Source organism: Nipponia nippon, unplaced genomic scaffold, assembly GCF_047370975.1.
Source record: "Nipponia nippon isolate SJK-2023a ecotype South Korea unplaced genomic scaffold, ASM4737097v1 scaffold_15, whole genome shotgun sequence".
NCBI lineage: Eukaryota > Metazoa > Chordata > Aves > Pelecaniformes > Threskiornithidae > Nipponia > Nipponia nippon.
This window is the reverse complement of record NW_028262331.1, coordinates 4,184,863-4,211,675: the sequence shown is the minus strand read 5'-3', so window position 1 is coordinate 4,211,675 and position 26,813 is coordinate 4,184,863. Positions and strand designations below refer to the sequence as shown.

General features: G+C 53.0%; 1 protein-coding gene across 2 annotated transcripts in view; it reads right to left on the bottom strand.

The window, feature by feature from the left end:
* Positions 1-5,263: 5,263 nt before the first annotated feature.
* Positions 5,264-26,813, bottom strand: part of ATP2A3 (ATPase sarcoplasmic/endoplasmic reticulum Ca2+ transporting 3) — a 59,619-nt gene continuing 38,069 nt past the window's right edge. The window contains exons 10-22 of one of the 2 annotated variants that reach the window (XM_087751635.1): positions 25,262-25,364; positions 24,877-25,008; positions 22,432-22,557; positions 21,114-21,332; positions 20,311-20,646; positions 19,998-20,218; positions 19,066-19,268; positions 18,868-18,953; positions 18,164-18,297; positions 17,610-17,727; positions 16,847-16,964; positions 14,808-14,880; positions 5,264-10,570 (exon numbers count right to left, since the gene is read on the bottom strand). In XM_087751635.1, coding sequence (XP_087607761.1) covers positions 10,495-10,570; positions 14,808-14,880; positions 16,847-16,964; positions 17,610-17,727; positions 18,164-18,297; positions 18,868-18,953; positions 19,066-19,268; positions 19,998-20,218; positions 20,311-20,646; positions 21,114-21,332; positions 22,432-22,557; positions 24,877-25,008; positions 25,262-25,364 — 1,945 coding nt within the window. In that variant the 3' untranslated portion in view covers positions 5,264-10,494. The remainder of the gene's footprint in view (positions 10,571-14,807; positions 14,881-16,846; positions 16,965-17,609; positions 17,728-18,163; positions 18,298-18,867; positions 18,954-19,065; positions 19,269-19,997; positions 20,219-20,310; positions 20,647-21,113; positions 21,333-22,431; positions 22,558-24,876; positions 25,009-25,261; positions 25,365-26,813) is intronic. The other variant, XM_087751636.1, reaches the window with a different exon arrangement.

Below are 26,813 nucleotides of genomic sequence, written 5' to 3'. Positions count from 1 at the left end.
TCGGCGTTGCTCTGTGTACATCTGGGCTGACGGGTTTCCTCCTCTGCACAGGGACGGGTTTTCCTCTTCCTATAAGCTCTGGGCTGGGAGCAGCCGGTGCCCTACATGGTCCGGGGGTGGGACGGGGTGCGGGAGGGTGCAGGGCCACCCTGCTGCCGAGCCCGTGTGCCACTGGGACAGAGCTGCCCGCCCGCGGGGGATGTGCCCTCATCCGGGCAGGGGCCCTCCCTGGGGACAGAAGGGCTGCAGGCAGGGCTCAGGGCGAGCAGGCAACGTCGGGATGGAGGAGACGGTGGAGGTCTTGGGAGAGGATGTGAGGAACTGGGGTTGGGGTATCATCTTTCCTGTCCCAGCAGCCACCTCAGGCTGTGGGTGTCCCATCCTTGTCCCTAACCCATGTCCTGCTCTGTCCCCAAAAGGCTGCCCCAGGAAAGGGGTTGGGAAAGGGGAGGGTGGGGGCACAGAAACCCCAGCCCAGCAATTTGGAGGTGACCTGCAGGGCAGCCGGGCGCCTGGCTTGGCCTCCTCCTGCGGTGAGGCCGCCCAGCGGGGGCTTGGCTGGTTCCCAGCACTTGCACAGGGCTGGGCTGGGTGCATTTTGAAGCATTTTCAGCATTTCCAGCATTTCCTGAAAGGCACAGCCATGAGTGAGCCTGGGTCACAGCAAAGGATGCTCGGCAGGGTGGTGCAGACACCGCTTTAAGTGAATATCACTGAGAAGGGGCTGGATTTGTACATGCCAGACTAAAATTTGGGACCCGACATTGTTGCAGTGGGAAGCTTTGGTGGGGGGGGTTGGCTCATTGCTGGGGAAAGTGCAGAGGTGGTGGACGGGGGACCCTGTACCCACACTGCATCCCACCAGACAGCCTCAAGGGCACAGCCCCACAGCGGTGAGCTCTTTGCTGGGGAGCACTGGGGCTGGGGAGGGTTGTTTCTGTTTCCCCCGAAAAGCCCAGAGCCCAACAGCTTCAGCACTCCCCACGAGGACAGGTTCCATCCCATGAACCCCAGTTCATCCATCCCATAACCTTAAAGGAGGTGCTGGCTGCCTGTGGCCACCGAGGCTGCAACAAGGTCCCTCTCTGCATGGGGAAATGTTTTTCGAAATACGGAAAAGTTTAACCTGCTGGGATAAATCTTTCCTTTCCAGAACATTTCTAACATCATCACCTTTCATCTTCAATTGCCCATCGCTTGGCGTCACGTTGACCTATCGACTCAATATTTTACAGACCTGACAACCGTGAAACGAGTGGAACAAATCGATTATCTTTGCTGGGCAATAGGGAGCATGGGGGAAAAAGTAGATGAACCATTTATCCAAATCTTGCGGGCGTACCATGAACCTTGGGCATGAAAATCAGATGATCCCACGTTACAAGTGACGTGACACCATCCCAACGCCCCAGTCCTCAGCAACATGGGAAGCTGGCAGACAGGGAGCCAAAAGCAAATACAAAATGCTGATGCTAATCATATGAGATTGAAGGCTGATACTGCTATTGAGCGGCGCAGACAAACCTTATAAGCTTAGATATCTGTCAGGAGAGAAGCAAATAACTTACTGTATGAAACGAGGCCTTTTAGGGAAGGCTGCTCACCCTTGCCAAAGCCATGGGGATAATGAAAATAGGACAGCTAAATTTAACAGCAAAATGACTTGTAAAAGAGTCACTTCTAACCTTCTCTCTGGTACTTGGAGTCAATAAAATGGTTATAGCATGGATTTAGCTAAAATACTTTCCATTGGGAGATAATATGCATCTCCCATTTTAGTTTCTCTTGGAGCCACATTGCAGCTGGTGAGCAGGGCCGGACCCTGTGGATGAAGCTGGGGCGATGCAGGGAGCAGGGGACCCTGGCATGAGAGCACTCATGGGGCCTGGGTCTTCTCCTAGGCTGCTATCAGCACCCAGCATGGGCACCCTCTTGGCCATGACATCTAAATGTTTGAAAAAAATCATAGCCTAAACCTTTGTGGGCTCGCACGCCACAGTCACTCACACCTCTCCTGCTCCTGCACCCTCCCTGGGTTTGCCGCTCTTTAAATTACTTTATAACAGGGAAGTTAATAGGTTTGGGATGGCATTGCTAAGCTACCTGGTCCCACAACAGTGACGTGGGTGTGTGAGCAGTGCCAGCTGGCTGGCATGTCCACATCCCACACACCCCTGTTTGCAGGGATGCTTCTCCCGGTGATAACCCGCATGAGCTGCTAACACACCTCCCCACCTCTGCCAGGTGGTTATTGCGGGGAAGGGCTCTGCTTGGGCTGTTAAATTGTCAAATTACCTGCCCAGACAGGGCGGTCGCCCGCCGAGAGGTGCTGAGTTCATGGGGCTGTGGTGCTTTCTGCTGCAGCTCAGGTGCTGGGCTGTCCTGATGCGAGGTCAGGGCTTGCTTTCTGTTTGCAATAATCTGCTGTGATAATAAATATATTATTGTAAAGCCTAAATGAAAAATAAAAATAAAAAAAAGAATTAGTGGAAAGAGGGTTTTATAAGTATACTGTGTAAGGTGCAGCCCAGAGGGGTGCCCACAACCTGCTGCACAGATGCTTGCGCAACAGCTGTAACCTAGGGGATGTTTTTATCTTGGGTTCCTGCAGACACAAACTACAATGCTGTCGATACACTCACAGTCATTTCCTCTGAACAACTTTTGCATATCTCGGCTGCTTTCAAGCAGAGCAGGCGGGAGGCCCCGGGGGTGCTCTGCCTGGGCTGACAAGTTGCAAAGACCACGGATGCTGCTGGAGGAGCGGCGGCAACTTGAGCTCAGCTTCAGCAGGTCCTAGGCACCAAGGCTGGGTTTGCCCAGGGCGCAGAAAGCGCTGAGCTGGGCTTGACCTCAGCAGCATGCAAAAGTGGGACCAAGCAGGGTGAGAGCAGGACAACGCGAGGATACAGAGGGCAAAACCAGGTAGAGAGAAGAAAAACGAGCCCATCTAGCTCCACTGCCCACGGGAGGTGAAAATGGAAGTACCAACAGCAAATGAGGCACTAAAGCCCCCGGGTTAGTGCCCGGCGTTGAAAAGCCCCAGGACCAGATTGCCCAAATGCTCTCCTGGGTCAGCCAGCATTGCCCGGGCCCCAGCACTGGGCTTGGCCTCATCCAGCATCTCCTTCAGCTCCAGCTGGGTCAGACACCGAGGGCATCCCTGGCACTGCTGCCACGGGTTTAGCCCAGGACTCAGTCCATGGTTGCAAAAGCAACTCTTTCCCCCACCTGTTAAACAAACTCAGCCTCTGCTCACGGCTGTTGAGAGAAGAAATGCAAAAAATGGTATTTTTAAGGGAGACATTTGGAAACGTGAGCGCATCCTTGCTTTGAGCTGGGACATGGACCCATGGGACGGAGGAGCTGCTGGGGCATAAAGAACGGGGGTCTGAAAGTCTCTGCACAGGTCTCGAGCCCACCTGCACCCAGGAAAGCAAAGCCGTGGTAGGCATTAAAGCTACCAGGCCTTTCCACGCTCTCAGGCATTGCTTCTCCTAAAACTTCTTGGGGGGAAAAAAAAAATAATAGATGGAGCTCATTACACAATCCAGACTCACGCTTGGCAGCTTCCAGCACGGAGCTCTGAATTTCAGCACAAAAATGTGCAGCACGCTGCAAATCCGAGAATGGGGAGGAATAACACAGTGGCAAGTAGATTTAAAATATGACGGTGGGTGAAAAGGGGACCTGCGGTGGCTGAGGTCGCCAGGAAGAGCCCCTGGAAGTTGGTGGTTCTTCCTAGAAATGTTGGCCACCACAGACCCCCTTGCCCCCATCAGCCGGAGGAGATGCTCAGACCGCCCCGCTGGCCATAGGAAGGGGGGGGAGGGTGTGGAAAAAAATTGGCAGATGAGAGCAAGCAAGGCCCTACGAAACGGCATGTTCAGTTTTCTTTCCAATTTTAACTTGTCCTCGACCTCTCTTCGCTCCTTCCCAGCAGGGCTGGCTCCGCTCCGTGCCCTTCCTGTGCTGCGACGTCCCGGCACAAACAGATGTTTTTGGTGGTACTCACCCCACAGAAGCGGCATTTCCATCCCCGCTTGCTGTGGCAACACATCTCCCTGGAAATACCTTGGCAGTGGTTTAGCCAATGCCAAAGCAAACACGTGAACCCGCGATGCTGGGGGTACCGAAGGGCGTCAGCAGCCCTGTGCTGATCGCAGCTGCAGGGAGTGTGGCATGCACATCCCGTGGGGCAGCTGAACACTTGCCATGGGGTACAGGGACCTTGGTTTTTTTGGGGGGGTAACACCTGTTTTCTGAATCATGCCTCTGAAAGACATGCATAGCCCCAGCAGTGATGGTCCCCAGCGGTCCAGGGACCGATGCAACACCAGGGAGGGAAGTTGGGGGATTTTACCTTCACCGCTATGTGCTGAGACATCCTCAGGAGTGGCTGGTATGGGGGACCAGCTTGAGGGCCACCTCCAGCCACAGCGGTGGTGCCCCTCATGCACCGACGCTGCAGACCAGGCCTGCCTTTGGAAAGAAGAGGCCAAGCAATGGCCCCTTCCAAAAATCAGCATTTGCCTGGGTGTCCCACGTCCCTCTTTGCAACCCGCTTTGGGTTACAAAGGTTTTGGGTTACCCTCTGCAGCACCTTTCTCCTGCTCGTAGCATTGGGAAGGGGCACATGGGGCCATATCCCAGCAAAACCACACCATGGCCAGGTCTTACCATAAACTCAATTTGCTCCATAACACGACCCACAGCTGCAACAGGATTTTCCGCTCAAAATATGACCATGGGCAGAGCCCTGGACGATGCGGAGATGGAAACACACCCCCAGAGGAGGCCAAGTTACTTAATTATTCTTTATTTAATAATTATTTCTTGTGGAGGTCATTGCAGGGCTTATTTAAGCCTTCTCTCTCAGCTGGGGGAGATAAGGTGAGGACTATTCTGGATACAGTCAAAATTAGCACTGTTATTTGTATTCTTGTGCCCAGAGAGCAAATTAGCTGGTACTTTAAAAAATTCCCAACAGTCATATCATGCCACTCCTTTCATTTCGCCTTTGTCGTCCCATGCCAGAGACAAGCTCAGCTCCATTTCTAGTTTGGCTGCTCTGAAAACCCACAAGAAATCCTGATCTGGTGAGCACAACTCCTTTTACGGCTGAAGAATGCCCTCAGGCACTCCCGTACAGCTCCATGGGCTCCCAATGTCCCCCAAATCGGCCACAAACAGGGTAAGAAAAGCAAAAAAAAAAAAATTAATAAAACAACAAAAAAAGCCCAACAAAAAACCCCAAGAGTCATCCAGTAAAATTGCTTTTATTTCTGTCATTTCATAAGTATAAAACAAATCAGCCCAATATTGTGTGAACAGAGTGGATCGTATGGATGTGACCATGAGGAGCCTTCTCACGTCTTCACGACACACCTGGCTATTTACAGTCAGACAAAGGACATGATTTAGGAAGCGGTAATTTGTGGAAAAATATATCTCATATAACAAAATAGGAAACCTTGTTTCTTTCAATTCTACCCTTCAGATAACACCCTCCCACCCTCCCAAGATACAATGATTTACCTTCCGCTACAAAGCACAAACTCAGAGATTTCTAGATTTGGCTGTTTGGGCATCTCATATTAAAAAAAAATCAGCATATTCCCAGATTGAAGCCACTGAGGGCACCTGCCGGCAGCTCAGCGGTTGCCCTCCTCTTGGTCCCAAGCACCCGGATCAACCCAGCAGCATCCCCAGTTTGGCCACCAGCTGGGGGTACCCATGTCCCCATCGCTCCAGGTGCACACAGATTTAGGCTCGGTTAATGCCCCACTCACACCAAAAGCTGAATGGCACCAAGAGGACAGCTCCAGGGAGCACAATTCACTCTGTGTGTCCCCTTCCTCACCGCAGCCCTGCAAACCCTAACCCAAACTGTGCCGTGCAAGTTCTGCATGGGGTGAAGGCCTTCTCCTTCATCCCAAAAACCTGACCCCTGAGCCATCTCCCTGCTGGGGACAAGCCCTGCCAGAAAGTGCCACTGCAGAGATGGGGGGAAAAAAAAGCCTAGGTGGGACTGAACAGGGACAACTGAATCTCTGGCATCTTTTATACAAGGTGATGGCTATGCCAGGTATGGACCAGAAATCACAATAAGTCTTAGGAGTTGGTACTGGGGACTCCTGTGTGTTTGAGTTTCAGGAATGACATGATCCCAAGGTCACTGAACCTCATGAACATCTCCAACCAACTGAGACAGCATTAGCCTGAGCCCCTGCACAACAGTTATTTGATGAGTGTTGTGGAACAGGACCCTGCCTGGGAAGCAGCACCATCAACCTGACATGCAAAAGAGGGACCAAAAATTGCTGCCATGTTGTCTTAGCACTCCTCTGGCTACTTCTGCCATGCACACCATGACTCCACTTCAATCCCAGACTTGTTGCTGTTACAGGAATGAAGTCCCCCAGCCCCTATAGTAAAGCCTGTCCCTCCTACTCCTGACATCCTGACGTCTCCAGCACCTGGTGGTACCATCCAGCCTCGGCTGAGCACAGCATCAGCAACACACACACAACATCTTCACGGTGCCAAAATCTCAAACACACAAGTCACAGACCTCATCCAGACCCGGAGGCATACGGTGGCCACATGACAGTAATAAAACCTAGGATGCAGTATGACTTTGCTTTGAAGAGCATCTCTCTTTTTGCTTTTCCAACATGCCTCCTAATGGGATCACGCACCACACGGGGAAGAGTTCATCCAGCAACTGGCCACAACAACTTGACAGCCCAAAAGGGCACAGAAGACTTGTCACAGCCGCTGCCCAAAGCTGACCTGCTGGGTGCTCGCTCCAGGGACGAGGGACCCTCACCTCCCGCCTTGGCTGTAATCCAGCACGGTGCCTGGCCCCTGAGAAAGGAGTATAAAGTGCTCGTGGACAACCCCGTGCTGCCATTCCGGCATGTTCTCCACTGTGCATCTCGCATCGCTGCTTCCCTGCACGGGGGAGGATCTGGCACAGCAGCCCACCGATGCTAAAGGTCATGCTGGAAAGACCAAAGTTTTATTTAAAAACTTTGAATATGCCAGGCAGCACCATCAAAATAAAACTAAAAAGGAAATAATTCCTAAACTCTTTTGTCAAAAAAGCAAGGATCCCAGAGGCTTTCCCCCTAAGCTGCCTTTTTTAACAAGCTCTTGGGCAAAACAGCCGCCGAGGGCCCATCTCCCTTGTATTGCACTCAGTCGGATGCCTCAGTAAGACACAAGACCCGATCCCAAAGCGATGGTCTCGGCTCTGGGACCGCCAAGTTTGCACAAGAACATGCTCCACCCTGCAAAAGCACCCAGCATGCTGCTGGTGGCATACACACAATAAATAACTGCTCCGTGATTTATCCTGACTCTTCACCAAAGCATAAAGGAAAAATAATTAGATCTGTGGATATTTTTCTACTTCATTAAAATATTTGAACTATAAGCCTCTGTAATCAAAAAGCATGGAGTGAAATCTGTATTCCACGTAATTAAAGGACAGGGGGGAAGAGGAGAGACATGGTCAACCGTTCAGAAGGGGAATGGGGATGTGTCAAAATGGTCCCTCCTAGCAAGGGGGATGCCTGCTCCAGGTAGCCTTAGTGCAGGTTTCCTGCACTATTTTCTAGGCAGATCCAGAGGCTTACAATATAAAGGCAAATGCAGTTGGCTGCTGCTGGAAAGAACAAGCCTTTGGCTGGGACATAGCTCTGGTTTCTTGCCCACGATGGCTTGGGTTTTGGTAACTCACAATTGCAACACAACGACTGCACAAACAGACCGACATTGCCCAGGCTTGCAGCAGCTCAGCATCTCCATCAACAACAAAATAACAGAAACTTGGCACTTCTATCAACAATAAAATAACAAACTCAGCATCTCTTCACATAGCCTTTCTGTTAGTGGGTTCAGAAGGGTGCCTGGTACAACCACCCCCAGCTCTCTGCTGTCAGGTGAGACTAAGCAAAATTTACCAGCAGGAATTTAAGAGAGAGTTAAAATTTCATGATTTCATCTCTGCTCTGAAACAGAGCTCTTTTTTTTTTTTTGCCTTTTAGGTCCATTAGAGACTCCCATCCATTATTCAGTACTCGTTAGTGCGACCTTTACACAAGAAACTCTTCCACACACATATATACTTGGGTAAAATTAATAATCCTACACCAGACCTTAAGCCCAGGGAAACCAGTTTAACTCAGGTGGTGCAATACAGAGTGGATGGACCAAGCAGGTTCCCGCAGGCACGATGGACTGAGGCCACCATGTCCCAGGGAGATGCCATCAGGCAGCTGAAAGCCCCGCTGGACCCTATGAACGGGGCTGGGATGCTCTGAATCTGGTCCAGCCTCTCCCAAACTGGTTCTCAGCCTCAGGAAAACACAGAAGCAATTTCCTCTGAAGTCACCGAGCTGGTACTGGGTTAAATTCCCACTGGTTCTTTCCCGGCACAGAGAGCTGGAGATGATCTGTACTAAAATAAGGTGAAATCCACCCTTTTGGGGAAGGGCAAATCACACATCTACAGCGTTAGTCTTACTGAAGCCTTATTTTGAAGGCTTAAGCAGTACCTGGGTCATGCCCTGGCCCTCTGCACCAGGGTGAGTCTCATCCACGGTGAAAATCTTTAAAGGAGGAATTGGTTTCCCCATGGGATCACCAACTAAATCAATTAGACATAACATATTTGAAAAATAAAACTTCTTCAAGACAAATTATAACAACATTAAAAAAAAATCAGCAACAACTTTCTAACCACAGAGTATCTATAAAGATCTTTTTAAAGAGCTCCATATTAAAATTCCTTGAATACATTATATATTAAATACAGTAACAACATTTCATGCAAGGTTTTCTGTACAATTAAATCAGCTCAGTAGTATAACAATTCTGTACATTCCCATTGGTCTGGGGGCTCTGCTCATCTTCAATGCTGGTGATGGAGAAAAGAAAGGAAAGATGGTATTTGGCACCTACTGTACAGAGGAAGAGCAGCTCTCAGCCCAGGTGAAAGAGAAACAGAAAAGCACTGGAAGCTTTTAAGAGGCAAAAAAGTAAAAAAAAACCAAACAACAACAGCAAAGGAGCAAAATGCTATCTAAAACCCTGGTTCTAGTGCTGTTGCTGGAATTTAAGAGAAAGGAAAAAGATAGGGTCTGGCTAACTAAATATCATCAGGACGGATCATAGGGGAACGTTGAGGAAAACAGGAGGGAGGATTTGGAGAGCTGGAGAAGAAATCACCCCCTATCAGCTCCTCAGCTGACGCAGCTCAATGGAGAAAGATCAATTTACTGGATCCACAAACTCTCGCTGCAGCCTGCGTCACTCCTGCTGCAGAAAAATCCCAAGAGGATAAAATAAAGTTGGTGCCTTATAAAAAGGGATGCCACGACAACCACCGCTCACAGAGAAGGACTACGTTATGTACAAGCATACATTCATTCCCGTCTTGAAGGCAGATCACCGGTGTCAAGGACGTCCTGTGCAAGACAGCGATGTCCTCCAAGGCAGAGGACATGAACTCGTGGACATGCTCTTAAGGACTTAAGCTCTACTCCTGCTAGGGAAATAGTTAAAAATCATCCGAGTACAGAAAGCGTGACCAGGAGCGAGCAGTAGATATGAGGAATGGAAAGTTGGTCATCCCCATGCTTTCCTTTAAATGGTTGCCCCTACGAGGAAGATGGCTACGGCTTAAATAGTGCAAGTGGGATCTAACAAGACGTTGGACGGAGAAGAACAGACAAGACTACGTCGCGCTTTGGTGTCGGATGAGCCTGAGAAGGTGCAGGGCTTTCCACAACACAGAGATCAAACAGGACAGTGTGATAAATAGAGAGAACTTCACCTTCCACCACACGCACCTGGCCTCGACGTATCAACACGCGTCCGTGAGATCCACACCACCAGTGGTCACACCTTGAAGCTATTTTCAGCTGCTGCAGCAGCACACAGGCACTGTGGCCACCAGAGCAGAGCGCAGCAGTTGCAGCGATGCGCCCACCAACACCACGGACATCATCGAGGGTTGGCGACCACGACCCGCGGCGCCCTTGCCTCCCTCCCCTGCCCTCACCCACCACCAAGCCCTTCCCGGCCCCGCGAGCTGCCCTTGCACATCCCGCCCCGCTGGGGGACGCAGCCTCCCGTCCGCCCGCACTCAGCGTATTGCCTAAAATCCCGACTCCCCCCCTTGATCTCCTGTGAAGGACGCCTTGCCTGAGCTCAACCCATCAGGGTGAAAATTGGAAAGAGGGTCTCAAATTTTGCAGGAACAAATCACCAAGGAACCACATTACAACAGCCCAGGTCCACACAGCTCTGTCCCCAAACCCTACGCCAGCTGTTCAGTAATTGCACTCTTATGTACAGGAAAAAGAAAGCTACGAAACAAAACAAAATCAGTATTTTTCTTTTCGACGATTCACCCGCATTTGTCTGATAGTCGGACACATGCATGTCCTGCTGGCTTCTAGCGATGGTCACGCATGCAAGACTTCAGTCCGAGTTACAAGTTAGGGATCCTTTAGTTAGGAGCGTTTCCTTCGTGTCGTTCATTTCTTGTCCTCTTCTCCTGAAACGAAGGGAAAAAAGAGAAGAAAAAGTATTGGTGAGGGTTCAAAAGCAAACCAGCTCCCTGTTTTTGTTATCAAGAGAGGTTGCTCCTGGGTTGATCCCAAAAGGGACCTGGGATCCCATCTGCACAGAGCTGGCCTGACTGCAGGGGCAGCAGCTCAGGCTGCATGAGGAGGATGCCGGTCCCTGGGCGAGGAAGGGCTCAGCATGCTCAGCCTGCAGGAGGTAGGAAAAGGGATGAGTCGGAGCCATGCAGGCAAGATCAGTGGGAAGGTGAGCAGGCAGGGATCCCCCGTTACCGCTCCTAACGAGAGCATCAGGGAGCACCCAGGGAAAGGCAGTGGTGCAGAGAGGAGGAAGGTCACTGCATCCCACCGCCCATCCCAAAGCCCCGTCTCTGCCACAGCCAGACGGATGGATATTGATCTATGAGCTGACACCACTTACACACACACTATATATATATATATATATCTATTTACATCCATATATACCTCCAGAACAACTAGCAAGGCACAAATCTACCCATTGCAGTCGTTATCCCAGCCCCAGGGCTGCCCTTCTCCCTTCTCCCCACACTACTGATGGATGGAGTCGGATGTGGCAAGTAACAGGCAACACGTGGCCCAAAGGAAAATCATGGTGTTCAGCTTGACCTTGGTGTGAGCAGCCTTGAAATCTCTACCAGAGCTTGACTCACACCAACTAGATCCCCAGTTTTCAAGGATTCAACAGCAGCGTCCCCGGGCCCCCCGAGGCAGCAGCTACTCTTCAGCCCGGGGATGGGAGAGACCCTGCCGGCAGCTCTGTCTGCCCAGAACAGTTTTTTCCTGATAAAACAACCCACAAGGCAGCACTTTCTGAGAAGAGTTAGAAAAATCACTTATCATGAATCTGTCGACCCTATTTCTCTATCTTTCATCGCTGCACACATCACCAAGTGCATCTCGCAGAGGACTGCTGTTAATGTGCTCTTGATAAATGGCAGTCCTGCCCGGGGTTACCAGCGAGGCTCAGCGCCTGCGCTGCCAACCCTGGTGATGACAAATTTCCAGGGGAATTAATAAATAAATAACAAGGGAGCAAGAGAGAGAGAAAGAAAAAAAACTTTTTTGCAACTTCTGCCAAAATTTCTTTCCAGCGCTGGCTGGAGAGCCCAGCCCTCATGTCCTGAGATAAAATTGATTGCTGCAACGTCAGCACCCCTCTGGATGACCTCTGCACCGCGGGCTTCAGAGCGCAGCAGGGATGCTGGTGACCACGCTGTATTAAATCTCATTGCAACGATCAAAATTCATCTCCTCCATGTTGCAGGGGTGTCTCTTCAGCAGCTCCGGCAGCTAAACAGTCCCCGCCGGGTAACACAAGGGCAGTTATTTGCCAGCCACAGCGCTTCCCCTAAATGCTTTACGCTGTAGTTGTGCAAACCGGGGGGCGGCCACGCTGTACGGTGGGCAGGGACAGGAAGGGGACACAGCTGCAGCATCGACAGCGAGCGTTTAACCACGGCAGTTGCTCTTCAAAATGTTCCTCTCAGGCCTCTAACCCCTTCGGCACAGAGCGAGTCGGGTGTTTCCATCAGAACTCGGAAAATGAGTCAGCCGAGGGTCCGGCACCTACTTTGCTTTAATAGGATGCAGGTCCCTACGTGCCAGTGTCTGGCTCTCCTCTCTGCACACCGGTGACAGGAGCAGGGGGGGTGCAGGGACCTGTTTGCAGGATTGATGGGGTGGTCACGATCCACCTAGATCCTGCCTCACACCAAGTTTCACAGCCCTTCAACTCTTGCAAATCTGTAACCGAACAACGCAAGCTCATCTCCTACAAGATCTGCTCCCCACCAGCACAGCCGAGGCTTTTTGGGAGGTTTTTCCTTATTGCTTTTAACTTTCCTCTTAACAGGTTCCTGTAAAAGGTGATGCTGGAGGGCTCCAGCCACCAGCCCGGATCACTCCCTCCACCGAGGGAAACACTGCAGCCCTCATAGTTCTGAAAATTGCACATTTCCTCCATTGCACCAGGGCACCCTGAGCTTCAGCCCAGACCCCAGGAGAAAACCGAACGGGAAATCCTCCTCCTACCCCTTTGCAATACCTGGGCAGCAGCACCAAGAGCTTCCCTCTGCTCTTCCATTTCTAAAGCACGGCACGTGCGCACCCATCAAACAAGAACGGGGCGGGGGGACGGAAATAAAAATAAAAGCAAGGCAGCAGAGCTGTAGAATCCCGTCTGGAGAGATTCCAGCACCAAAAGGTGCTGTGCCGCTCTCCTTCAGAGCATCCCACAGCTCAAGCGAATGACTTGGCCCGTGGGGACGCATTCCTCCCCCGGCGCCAGCGCCCAGCCAAGGTAGCTCCGCGCAGAGATTACCCTACAAGGGCAGCCACGGCCACTCGCTCCCAGATCTCTGCCGCGCCGGGGAGAGGGATGCCTGCCTCCTCCACAGGGACAACGGGCGGCTGCAGCAGCCCCTCTGCTCCCGGGGGGCTTCGGGGGCTGCCCTCTTCCCCAGGTGCGGGTACACACGGGAGATGAGGGTGAGAAGCTCCTTTTTGCTATGTGCTGGAGATTTTTTGTGATGGGACACAGAGATTTTGGTCACTGCAGATTTTGGGCTGTCTCGGAGGGATGCAGAGCCCTGGCAGGGAATGTGACGCACTTGTCACCGCACAGCCACCTCTGAGAGCTGCTCTCCTCTGGGAGGATGTTAAATAATAAAGCTGACGCCGACTCTGCAGCCAAGAGGACAAATCTCCCTCGGTGGTGGAGATGCTCACTCAAGGGTGCAATCTTGCCTGCACATCAGCTGCGGTGGCAGGAGGCTGCAGAGCGTGGTACCACTCGCAGGGGAGCGGACAGGTACCCGGTGGGGACAGGGACCCAGTGGTCTGGCCATCACCTTGCAGCTCCGCAAAACCGCCCGGGGGCTGCCGTCCTCAGCGGGTGTAAGGACAAATGGCTGCATGAATGCTAATCTGCCACAGAACACGTCAAGACAATTCTCGTGCATCAAAACTTCTGATTTTCAGTGACGCTGCTGCTGTCGGGGCAGTTGCGCAGCTGTGTTGCAGAAAGCACCCAATTCTTGACTTGCCCCTGCTTTTACCACAGCACAGGTGAGAAACGGTGAAGCCCGAGCACCCGGGCAGGGCCTGCTGCTTAACACACTGAAAACAAGTGAAAACACCAGGGTGGCAACACCGACACCTGCGATGGGTTTGCTTCGAGATGGTGAAGATGAGGAGTCCCAGGGATGGTGCAGGAAGGCTGGATGAGAGCAGGGTGGTCACGGCAGCGGGCTGACGGTACACAAGCACCAGGGTTATCTCAGTGTCCTGTCTGGATTTTGTACCTTTTGAGAACCACTCAGAAAAGAGACTTCTGCAAGGTCTTTGCACAGATGCCTGGAAAGCAATACACTTAAGTGTACAGAGGACAGCAAATATTAAAAATACTAAGAGGTCCTTGAGGGTCGTCAGCCCTTGTGAGCCTGCCAGCATGTGTCTGTGTGATGGACACCTGAGAGGGTCTTGGAGACGCGTTCCTGGCCAGAACACCTGCAGGTCCCACCAAGCCAACCTAGCTCAGCCATGCACTTGCATTGCATCCCAAAACTGAGACAGCAGAAAACACAGAGGGGCCAGAGATGGAGGAAGGCAGCGATGCATGCAAGGCATGCAAGATGAGAGGCTAGGAGTGACCGGGATGATGAGGAGAGGAATGTAAAGCAGAGACCAGGGTGAAAACTGAAGTCTCAGCTTTGTGCCGCTTCAAGGACAAGGAAAATCCAGCATAATGGAAACACGACTTATCTAAATCTGATCAAAGGAGAAACTTTTCCATGCAAAACCTGCATCAGCAGAACTCACAGCTATACATTTGCATCCCTCAACTGAACACCCTTGGCCATCCCTCAGAAGGTCCCACGCTGGAGACCATCCCCAAGCACTGCCTTGCAGAGACCAAGCAGTAGCCTGGCCCCTGACCAAAACTGCCATGCAAACGGCTGCTTCACGGGCTTTTTAGACCTTATTTTGAAGCAAAACACAGAGGTCAGTGTGGGAAAGGAGACCCTGTCTGGGTACGGATGGGGTCCTTGGGCTCCATTATTGGCTGGTTTTCCAAGCCACATTCGCCCGGACACGGTCCGAGCAGGTCCCCACCACACACGAGCAAGACTTTGGAGGAAGCACAGGAATACGGCATTTGGGGATGAGACACGTAAGAAAGCCAACCCTTGCTCTGGAGTCCCGCAGGTTTTCAACTGGTGCTCCCCGCTCCACATGTGTCTTACCGTCCTGAGAATGCCTGGTAAAAAAATCACAACACCACATTTAAAAGTGGCTTTTGGAGGTTTTTTTGTTTGCTTTTCAAAGCCCAGAGGAATTAGGAAGATGCAGGATTTCAATTATTCCTTTCAAATGTGATGATTTAAGCATGATTTTGCCCCATAGCCATGATTGAATAGCTGCATCGGATGGCTGGATGAGACAGAGAGCAACCCGTGAGCACCAGCAGCATTGTGACCGTGGGGATGAGGGTGGCTCAGAGGACCCGGCACATTGGGAGCAAGGCATGGGAGGAGGAAACACTCTGAGCTGGTATGATGGGACTCAAAAGGATCATACGCCTGCCAGAAACCCCGCTGTGCTCAGAGCTGTGCTGGCAGAGCTGAAGAAGAGCCCTTCCTCCAACAGCACTGAGTTTTTGTAGAGAAATGCAAAGTGTGGGAGAAAGACAGACTCATCCCCAGATCACAGATGGTGAAGTGAAGACCAAGGGCATGCATGGGATGCAACAGCCAGGAATTAAACCAGCTCTCCTACGCCCCAGCCCAGTGCCGCGCCATAAAATTGTTGCTACAGGCTTGTAACCATACGATAAAACAGACCCGGGTGATGCAAAGCACCTATCAATCCGTTGAGAGATGCAACAATTAAATAAAAATAAGCTAGAAACCATTTCTATCTGGTCTGTAAAAACAGGAGCCCCTGCACCTCCGTTTCTCAGCAGAGGCTTCGCTGAGCAATCGCTGTGGTTATCCATCAGCTCACCACAGAAAGGAAAGCTGACATGAGCACCCCCAGCACGCGGGGACCCGGTGATGGGGAGTGCAACCACTTCGTGATCGTTTCCTGCTTGCAATAGTTTCCCATCCATTATTTCCAGCTTTTTGCATGGTTCTGCTCCATGAGAAACCAAACAGAGCTGTTACAATGCCCCAAATTCCTCCCTGCCAGGGCTGGATGAACCTGCCTTCAGCCCTGAAAGGCAAGAGTGGCTTTGCACAGTTATCCTGGGTCGTTATTAAAGGGTGAAGGTAAAAGGAGGGGTTTGCTAGGATGCTGGTTGCTCAAGGGGGGAAAAGGTTTGAGCAAGATGACGCTGTGGAAGAACCTCGAGTCCCCACACTCAGGTTGCTCATCTGCCCCCCCAGGGCCACCACATCTTCCTCAGGCAAGGACAAGGTCTCTCCTGCCCTTCTTCTCCCTACTGCCACTGTTGTGGCAAACACACCCTAAATAATGAATAAAATCTGTTTTCCTGGAGAGGGGCCAGCCCTGTGGCAGGCACAGCACCGCTCAGCAGCCACAGCCCCACAGCTGCTGCCGGGAGAACCTGCAGGTTCAACTCAGCACCGAGATATCACCCACAGCAACATCTTTTGCAAGAAAAAAAAGACAAGATAAGGGCTGCCTAAACACACGCTGTGATTTACAGCACACAGCCCAGGAGCACACGGGAACTGCTGCCCTGGTGTCACAGGAGCTGCTTCTCCCCCACGTGTGCCATGGGACAGATCCCGAGAGGTGCTGGCCAAGGGCAATCCCATCATAAACAGTTTATAAGGCGTTCAGCTCTCGTTTGGTCTTAACATAGAGGTAGCAAACACAAGATAAGGACGGCCATAGAGGGGTGGAAGACTGAGGGGAAAAAGGAAGGATTCCGTTAGAAACCAGTATTTGATTTGCTTTAAGAAAAGGGATCCGGTTCCCAGAGGTTTGAGAGGAGCTGGATAAACACACGTGGCAGATTTATCTAGTGCTCCAGCTCCTAAGGGAGTATTTCAAGCCAACTGCTCTGCCTGGCGTGGCACCCAGGAAGGAAAGGGGTAGGAGAAAAAGTCCCTTTTTCACAGCAAAGGTGGATGAACGTGCAGGTGCAGACACCACACGAGCAGAGGAGGCGAGTGAGGTGTCCACGAAGCCACCATGAACCCCAAGCAAAGCGCCATGGAGCAAACACAACCCAGTGTGGTGCAGACCATGCTCACCCTCCAGGTGGTTGCGGGAAAGGTACTTGAGTCCTTCATCCAGCAGGATAACGGGCAGGGAGATTTTCATTACAACCACCCACTGCGGCCAGCTCAGGGGGGTTACCTGGAAGATGAGCTGCAAGGAGGAAAGGATTGGACATGTCAGTAGGGAAGGAGGTGGGATTTTTTTTGTTTGTTTTAAAGGTCAGGTTGTTGTATGGCACAGGTTGAAAAAGGGTCATCCCAGGTACAAGAAGGGACGATCCAGACAGCCTGAAGAACAGGATTTCTTCAACGTCTGTCATGATCCCAAGGTGGCTCTTGGCCAAGATCAGTCAAAACAATGTCCTTCATCTCTCCTGCAGATGAGGGAAGTGAGGCTCAAGCTAAGACTGTATGTGCTCACAGGTGCTTAGCAGGGGACAAGGGACAATGTAACCCCCTGGGCACAGTGACCCACTTCATCTTAAGCACCCTTAGGCATCAACCGAGGCATCACCAGCCTTGGACTGCAAAGGGAGGTGATGCCTCCAAAAGGAGCTGAGATATCCATACCCATTTGCGCTGCCTATAAGGAGAGCTTCTGACTTAAGTAAAGGCTCATTGGGGCAGGGTGTCTCCCAGTCCTTATGTTGGTTCGAGTCACAGAACCTGGTCCTGAGGGCACATGCTGGGGACAATGGTCCCAGAAGCTTTCAGACCCAAAGATTGCTCCAGGGGATGCCCTTGCCCACAGGAGAAGCCCCCTGGGCTGCACATGGAGGTGGCACAGGGCACTCACAGGCATGGGCTTGATGTAGAGGATGAGGAAGTGTAGAGCCATGGACACGACGATGGCCCCCAGCAGCCAGATGTTGAGCCATGGTGGCATCCGCAGCAGCGACTGGTTCTCAGAGACGCTGCGAAAGCGAGGGGACAGCGTTAGCCCCAATAACCTCCTGCTCCCCGCGCCTGCCCAAGCTGGGGGTTCCCACTCCTCTCCAAGGCTGTACGCTATAGCCCCTCTCTTCCAGACTGCTCAGCTTTAGGTTTTGCCGCGATTTGGATCGGGACACCCATCTTAACGCAGCCAGCCATGCACAGATTAGGACCAGTTGTTAACAGGGCCAAACTGCTAACAGATGCAGATCCGGTCCTTCCTCCACCACTGTCGACAGCAGCACACTGGCTTGGAGAAGTTTATTTACAGTGAGCCCAGTGGTCCCCTGCGAGAACACTCTGAATGGCTCTGCTGAGTCAAAGCAAAGCCCTCAGCCCACCAACAGATGCTCAAAGAGATCCTACACAAAATCAGTCATGCGTAGAGCATACAGAGCAATCCTGCAGCCACCCTACCTGTTCAGAGCATTGCACATTTCGATTGTCACCAGCACAGACAGTGCCATCGTGGTCGGGTATCGGGACTCAAAGATCTCACAGTCGATTCCTTCAAAGATGGGGTTGTCCTCGGTGCACCTCATGAAGTTCCTCTGTCGGCACAGGAAACCGCTGGTAAATACACGGCAGAGCAGCAGTGTAGGAAAGGCAGGAAAGAGGAGGAAGAGGTCGACTGGTTGGGGGGCACATGGTGAACCTTGATTATTAGGGGTGCTGTTAAATATCCCACAGTTCAGAGGAACTGATAAAACTGTCTAAAGTGACCCAGCTTCTGCTGTGGTTGGGGCTTTGGGGTTATGGCTGGATAGTGGCTTAGAGATTTTTGCGTGCAGTTAATAAGGTGTTTGAACACACACCACCGCTTTCCCACCACCTTGTTCAGACCTACAGTAATGTAAAAATCGATCCCTTTCAATGTGGGATCAGGTACAGGAGCTACTTTCACCTTTTTTGAATCAAGTTTTTCCCACCGTGCTGGTTGCTGGCAGAAGCAAGGCTGGAAACATGAGCCTGAGGGCGAGAATTTGCTTTTATTTTAAATTATTGTCTTCTCCACCAGGAATTTGGGAACACTACAGCAACCACAGAAGAAAGATAGAGGAAAGACCCCAATGCCCTCACCCATCTGCTCAACATGTCGGCCCGTTCCCCTCCCAACTCACCAGCTGATGGAAGGAGACCTGCGGTCCCTCGGCGTCGTACAAGAACCACCAGGTTGCTGCGCCCACCGTGGCCAGGCCCACGTACACTGTGGCCGAGAGAGACACCCTTACCCCCAGGCGCCCGGCAAGGAGCCCCCTACCCCATGGCACCCCATGCCCATCCTCGTCCTCTGCCCACCGGCACCCGCGGGGGCTCACCTCCGATGGCCAGGTAGCGGAAGAAGAGCCAACCGCTGATGAGGGGCTCCTTGGGGCTGCGGGGCAGCTTGTCCATGATGTCCAGGTCAGGGGGGTTGAAGCCCAGCGCGGTGGCCGGTAGCCCATCCGTCACCAGGTTCACCCACAGCAGCTGCACGGGGATGAGGGCCTCGGGCAAGCCCAGGATGGCCGTCAGGAAGATGCTGCAGGGAAAAAAAAAAACAGAGATGCTGAATTAGATGAGCTCGAGGACAGCCAGAGAAAGTGTCTGTGTTGTGCAAGGGGAGAGCGAGCAGGAACCCTGGATCCAAACACCCCAAACTGAACATTCACCCAAAGTCCTGTAGATGAACTCGCGCCCCTGACTCAGGATCCTGAAGTCCAGGACTGAATTTTGCAGCTAAAATTCGTTCCTGTTGCTATTAAAATTTGCTTTGTCGTCAAAACCCAACCACTGACGCCATGCAGGTTCCCGTTCCCAGCACAAACACCCCTGCTGAAATGCAAGGGCAAAGGATGCCCAATTGATCCCAAGGCTGTGCCCACATTGCTGAGGACAGCACTGATTTACTGGGAGGGATGGGCAGGGGACAGGGAGAGCTGCCCACGACCTGATGCAAAGTGCATCAGTGAGACCTGGTGACAACAGCCTGTCCACAAATATCCACATCTGTCTTAAACGCTGGCATGGGTTTAAATAGGCAGTGCATTAACAAAACAGCTCCTGGGTGTGGCGTGTTTGTAAAACCACAAAAGAAAAATCCCCCTGTCCCTGGGGGACAACGCAGAGCTACTCGGTTTCGTACTTGGGGTTACAATTTTGGGCACCACATGCTGCCAGGGGCAGGGGACACAACCAGGTCACCTGCCGCAGGGGACGCATCCCCACCACTGCTCCCCCCAACGTGGTGCCTGGTGCGGGGGGCTCTCACCAAACGACCTCCCCAACGTTGGAGGAGATGAGATAGCGGATGAACTGCTTCATGTTGTTGTAAATGGCCCTGCCCTCCTCAACGGCCGACACGATGGTGGAGAAGTTGTCGTCGGAGAGCACCATCTCAGCAGCTGACTTGGCAACAGCTGTGCCTGACCCCATGGCGATGCCGATCTCGGCTTTCTTCAGGGCCGGGGCATCGTTGACACCGTCGCCTGTCTGCATGAAGTTGTGATTAACGGGGTGCAAGAGATTGGGCCGGGTGGAGAGGAGGGGACCAAGGGGTGGTGGGGCATCCCTGGGGGACTCACCATGGCGGTGATCTCATGGAAGGACTGGAGGTACTCGACGATGCGAGACTTGTGCGCTGGCTCCACGCGGGCAAAGCATCGGGCATCACGGCATGCCCGCCGCTGCGCCTCGGGGGGCAGCTCATCGAACTCCCGGCCCGTGTAGGCTTTGCCGGCCACATCCTCGCTCTCTGAGAAGATGCCAATCCTGCGGCAGATGGCCACCGCTGTGCCCTTGTTGTCGCCGGTGATCATGATGACGCGGATGCCAGCCTTGCGGCACATCTCGATGGAGGAGGTGACCTCCTTGCGGGGAGGGTCCAGCATCCCCACGCAGCCCACGAAGGTCAGGTTGTTCTGGGGGGGGACAGCCCCAGACCCACATGAACCCCCAGGGACGCAGCTGCTTCCCTCCCCACTGTGAAACCACCCTGGGCATGGGGATTTCCCCTGGGAGGAAACCTTCAGGAGGTTTCCTACCAAGAGTCCCATGGATGCACTCTATAGCCCCAGTGCAGTGGGATGCTCCCATCCCCTCTGCTACTCCTCACACCTTTCCACTTTGCTTCCCTCCTCCCTGTCCTTTGTGGTGGTCCCTGGACCCCGCCATGGGGATGGATGCCCAGTGGGATGGGGCTGTTGGCCTCAGGACCCGCCCCGCTGCATGCAGCTTTGCACCAGGGTTTGCAGAGAAGCTGACCCATTGCACTGCCTGGTGGCCGCAGAGAAACCAGAGAGAAAATACTGCTGAGGCAGCTGGAAGGGGGTGGAAAAACTTTGAGAATAAGGAAAAAAGCTCCTGGAGAAAGCCCTTGGTGCCATACCTCATAGTGGACGAAGGCAGCAGAGTCGTGCAGCTGCATGGTCTCCCTGCGGACAGGCGCGTCGTGGGTGGCCAGGGCCAGGCAGCGCAGCGTGTCAATGCCCATGCCCCAGTCCCGGATCCTGCCCAGGATCTTCTCCCGCACCGGGGCCGTCAGCGGGACCCTGGCAGTGCCCACGCGGATGTGGGTGCAGCGCTCGATCACGCTTTCCGGGGCGCCCTGGGGAGGAGCAGAGCGCTTAGGAGCCGGAATGAACCTGGAGGATGAGCATCTCTTGCCAGCACCGAAGGAAGTGCCGGAGGGAGGGACGGCACCAAGTTTGGGCAAAGGAGAAGGAAATCTCCCCCAAACTCTAGCACGCACATCCCGGCACGGCGGCTCAGCGCGCTAGATGGCAGCCTCCGACTGAGCGCATGGGGACTGCAGCCGGGAAGGACAAACCCTTGTCAGGTCACCAGACAGGAGGATCTGCTCTGTGAGGGATCTGACTCCTGTAAAACCTACATGTCTGCCCGGGATACTCCCACCCCACAGATCCCCTCTCAGACCTGGAGGGGATTAGGGCCGTAAGTCTCCGCTGAAAAACTGCACTGCCAGCGGGATGCTCAGTGGATGCTTGCAATGCCTTTGCAATTCAGGAAAACATGTCCTTTAGCATGGCAGCATCTCACCCCATCCCTTCTGACCTTACAAAGGACACCTGCCAATGCTTTTTAATGTAAAACTTGCAATTTTTCTATTGCTCCTCTTAAAAAAGCTCACCCAGGACCCTCAGAGCCACAGATGTGGTGGCTCCGGAGGGTCCCAACCTGACCTGGAGGACAGAGTTCACCCACCCAGAAGATCTCCCAGTGGGAACAACAACATACAAATCTTCTCAGAGTCAGCGGGGGAGAAATTCCTGCCCCATCGCTTCTCTTGGGAAGAAAATGCCCTTTAAAACACTATTTTATTTCTGGTTACAGTAGAAAGCTGGACATCGCCCTTTGGGCATGACTGTCCGGAGGGCCCAAGCCTTTACTAAAGCAAGCACCCAAGTCTTGCACAGAGGCAGTTCTCCCCTGGCCCCAGCACCATCACACTCAGCACCTTTTCCTTCCTCTAAATCATTTTACCTCCTTCTTTCCTATCAATACTGCAAAGACTCACCTCCTCCCCGACCACACCAGTCTACCTGCTGGCTCCTGCCATCCCCCGACAGCTAAGGGGAGGAGACAAACTGCAAAGCATCACTGCCCACTGCAGTGAGGGCCAAATCCTGCTGGGGTGTGCATGGCGAAGGAGGATCCCGCAGGGTGCTGAGGATCTTCTCCCCTACCTTGACGAACATCTTGCTGCCAGCGGAGTTGTGGCCGGGGCCGGTGGGCGTGCAGTACACCGACATGGACTTGCGGTCGCGGGAGAACTCCAGGGTGCACTCCTTCCTCATCAGCTGCTTGATCACCTGCGGGGACAGCGTGGGGCTGAGCCGGGACATGGTGCTCTCCGCCTTGGCTAACAGCCCTGCTGAGCCGGCACAGCACCAGTGATGGGAGGAGAAAGGCAACCACAGGAGCCAGGAGGGATGGGACAGTGGAAAAACCAGAAGGAGCTTTCCCTGTGCAATTTTTCGGGAGAATTTTAACCCCTCCAACTACACCATTGCTGCCCAGCCCACAGCGCATGCCAGCACGTGCCAGAGCTTTATTTTATTGACCCCACACGGGATGCCAAACAGCTGCTGTAGCCTAAGATAAAGCTCCGTTTGCCAGAGAGCCGGGGGAGACTTTCCCCCCATTGGGCTCCAGCTGCGCTGCAGGAAGGGGAATTGCATCCCACTGATTACAGCTGAGGGGTTTGCCCTGATCCTGCATGCACAGGGGTCAGTGGGAGCAGGAGTACCAACAACACCCAAGGCTGGATTGGTTCCCATCAAATTAACCGGCACTGCAGCTAAGGCTAATTAGGCTCATTTCAGGACATGCTGATTACCCTGAGGACTGCCAGCTAAGCACTAACAATCATCCACTTAGATGGTACCCGCAGGTTTGCAAAGGCAAGGACAGAGCAGGGGCTGCCCCAGCGCATGGACCCATGGCACAGGCAGTGCCCACAGACAGGCTCCTGCACCCCAACACCCCCCAAAACCCCACCACAAACCAGGCTCTACTATTGCTCCTACTTCGTTACTTAAGGAGCCAAACGCCCACAAGATAGCAGCCAGCCCTCCTCAGACCGATCCCCCTCTCGCACAGCCGCATCAGCACCATGGCAGCTGAGCCCGGCTCCTGGGAGGACAGGTCTTGTCCCCAAAATCCCATTTAATGAGCAGGGCATCTGGGGCCGATCCAAAGTATTTTCTGGAGAGGGCAGCAGGGACGTTGATGCCAACCTTGCTCTGCACGGCTCAGCTGCTTATACAGTTATTATTTTTTGTTGCCAGGAAGGTGTTGCTTGCAATGGGGACACAAGCAGCTTTTTGCACAGGACTTTTACAGCAACTTAAATCTAAATAAATCAGTGAAGGGGGCAAAGGAAAAGAAAACTCCTTTTGGGGTAAAACCTTGCAAGTTTCGAGTTAAAAGGATGCTCCTACTGCAATGAAGCTGCAAGTGGAAGCTGGGGAGGTGGAGAGATCTGCAAGGGGATTTGCCCACGCAAAACGCGGGCACTGTCTGTGGATATAGCAGGCAAACACCAAGCGGCTCTTGAAGGCCAAACCCAGCACAGGGTACGAGTGCAGTGACTACACGTAGGCGGGAAGTTTTGTGCCCACAAAAGCAGTGCTGTCCCCACTGCACACTCAGCACAGCAGCAAGGACACCTGGGAGCAGCCAGCTGCTGTGGAAACCCCGAAATCCCACCGGAGGTGTCAAAGCACAGAGGCACTGGGAGCAAAATCAAGAAGCAGTGAAGAAACGCTGCCAGGAAACTCCAAGGAAGGGTTTTTTGTCCCTGCCCAAACACAAGAGCAAGGAGAGAAGCACCAGTGACTGAACCCAACCCGGCATCTGAGTGGAAGGGCAGTGATGGGCACGTGTAACGAAGCAGCTGCTGGACTGACGTACGGCTGGGAAATTCCATCTCCCTTATCAGAAAGGGGTCAGGGGATTTATTATGACCTGCTCAGACCTATCTGGGGAAGAAATGCCAGAACAGAGAGTCCTTCCTTCAAGCAAGCAAAGACCTTGTAAGATCTAACCATGATACCAAAGCTGAATAAATCCAGACATGAAATAAAGTGTATTTTCACCAGGAGGACAGGGAGAGCTGGAGTAGGGGAATAGCCAGCATGGGATATTTTCACATCAAAAATAGATATTTCCAAAGAGCAAGCCTCGTTCAGGCAGGCACGGCTCTGAGGAACAGGGTTTGGTTCACGCTACGGAGGACAGCTGCTCAGCACAAACCAGGCACCTAAAGATTTGCTGCAGAGCTACAAAACTCCAGACCTCCTCATCTGCAGCCGGAGCTCTGGCCATCACTGAGGGGTTCTCTCCCAGCTGAGCAGGGATTGGGCTGAGTTTGAGCCTCAGGGATCGCCCGCTCCAAAGCTCCACGTGGCCCCAGGTGAGTCCCCCTGGCCCCGGCCCCCAGGGCCATTGCACTATCTTCTGCTCCAAAAACAGCTCAGCCCCCTGCGAGCCAGGAAATTGCATCCTTGCTGCAGATCAGTCCCTTAGATCATTGCAAGCGGTTATTGCTCAAATAACAGTCGTCCCAAAGCCCTCCTCTCCCTCCCATCCCCCGGCACCGGAGCTCACAGGGGCCTCTCCCCACTCACCGAATTGCAGGCGTTGGCTCGCTCCACCTTGGAGAGTTTGCTGGTGTCAGTGTTGAAGACGTTCATCTTCTCCACCAGGCACGTCAGGGCTGTTTCAGTGGCTTCCCCCACCTTCTCGTAGACTTTTTTGGACTAGAGGGTAATAAAAAAAAAAAAAAAAAGGAGCTGGAGCTTAAGCTTTAGAGCACATCCCCTACCTGCTGCTCTGACCAAGGATGCTGTCGCCCACAGCACCACCCCGGGGCTCCCAGAGCATTGACCTGGGATGGGCTGAAGCCAAGGCAGGGGATCCCAAGGGACAAACCTCTGCTGCAAAGGGGCCCGCAGGGAAGGGAAGAGCTTCGCCAGTGCCCCCCTGCTGCCCCAGCCCCGGTGCCCCCCGCACCTCGTTGTAGTCCAGCGAGGAGTCGTTGCAGAGGGCGCAGATGGTGGCCAGCTCCACCAGCCCGTCGTACTGCCCGCACTGCACCGGCTGCTCGTCCTTCAGGCTGCGGGGAGAAAACAACCCCCAAAGCCTTACACTTCACCAGGTTAAACGTTCAAATAATACTTAGCTTCTCCTATATATCCCTTGTAAAATTTTCTGAAAAGAGGGAGGAAGAGCCCAGTTAAAGCCCCAGACTTGGCAATAAACACTTGGGTTCGCATTATGTGTTTTACCAAATGCGGCAGGACTAGTTGCAAATAAAATATCACAGGAGGCAAATAAACTCTGAAAGTGCCGCAGAATAAAGGGGGCTGCAGAGGAGCTCAAAAGAGCATTGGACCTGAAAGCAGGGGCTGTCAAAAGGCTGATGATGATGGACAAGAAAAGGGGCAAAGAAATTCAAGTTAATGTTCACTCCCCGAGGGGTTTCCGATTGCTGGGGAACCAGAGGAGCTGTAGGACTGGCAGCAAGTCCCTTCTCCTCCCCGTGATGCTGCTTCGTGCTCCGGCGAGCCGGAGGACACCCAAGGGAGCATTTAAAAGCAGCAGACAAATTTAACAACTGCATTGCTGTGGCTGTTTCCAAGCAAGCGGCAAACTGGGGCCTTTGCTTCCTAAATAGCAGCTCTTTGCTATGTAAAGGAGCACAAACGTCACTGGAAAGGAGCAGCCCTGAACACACCAGTCAAGCCGGACGCTGCTTCTCGCCTGCTGCCCGGTGGCAGAAACGGCAGCAGCGGTTTTCAGGGGAAATAAAAAATTATCCCGACTCCAGGAGAGGTAACTGCAGGTTAGAGCTGTATAAACCCAGCCGGTCATCTGCTTGCTGGAAAAATAATTTGTCAGGCATTTATTAGGATCAGTTTATTCCACTGCTGGTTCCCAATGGAAAGAACATTTTGGAGCCCTTGTTACAGCTCAGGAGCGGAAAACAGGGAGCGGCCAAGAAAATCTGAAAAATTCGTTTGGTGAGGGACAAGAAGTCGCGCCGGGCTGAGAGCGGGCAGGGGAGAGCCGCTGCCTCCTGCCCAGAGGATGCTGCCCGGCCCTGGCTCACGGGCAGGGGGAAGGCAGCGGGTGGAGGAGGGAGCCTGCAGACACTTTTGGCTGGGTTTTGATGTTTGGGAAGGTGGAAATACCAGGGATGGCTTTTGCAGCGTGTGATCCTCTGGATATTGCTGGGAAGGGATGGGGGGATACGTCCCCATCGTTGGCTGTCCCTGCACGGGGCTGAGCGAGATCTGCATGCCAGGAAACGCATCAGCAAAGGCACTGCTGGATGGGTGCTGCGTGGAACGCAAGCAAACCTGAGGCCAAGCACACAATATCCCCCACACCAAGACCAGGCTAAAGCAAAGCCACTGAGTCCTCCAAGCATTTCAGTCCCACCAGCCCTGGGGTAATGGGGGGGATTTCTCTCCGTGACACCTCAGTGAGCCCTTGCATCCCCCCTTGATGCACAGGGCGAGCATGGGGCTGAAACAAAACTCAAAAGCAACACGAATCGCTG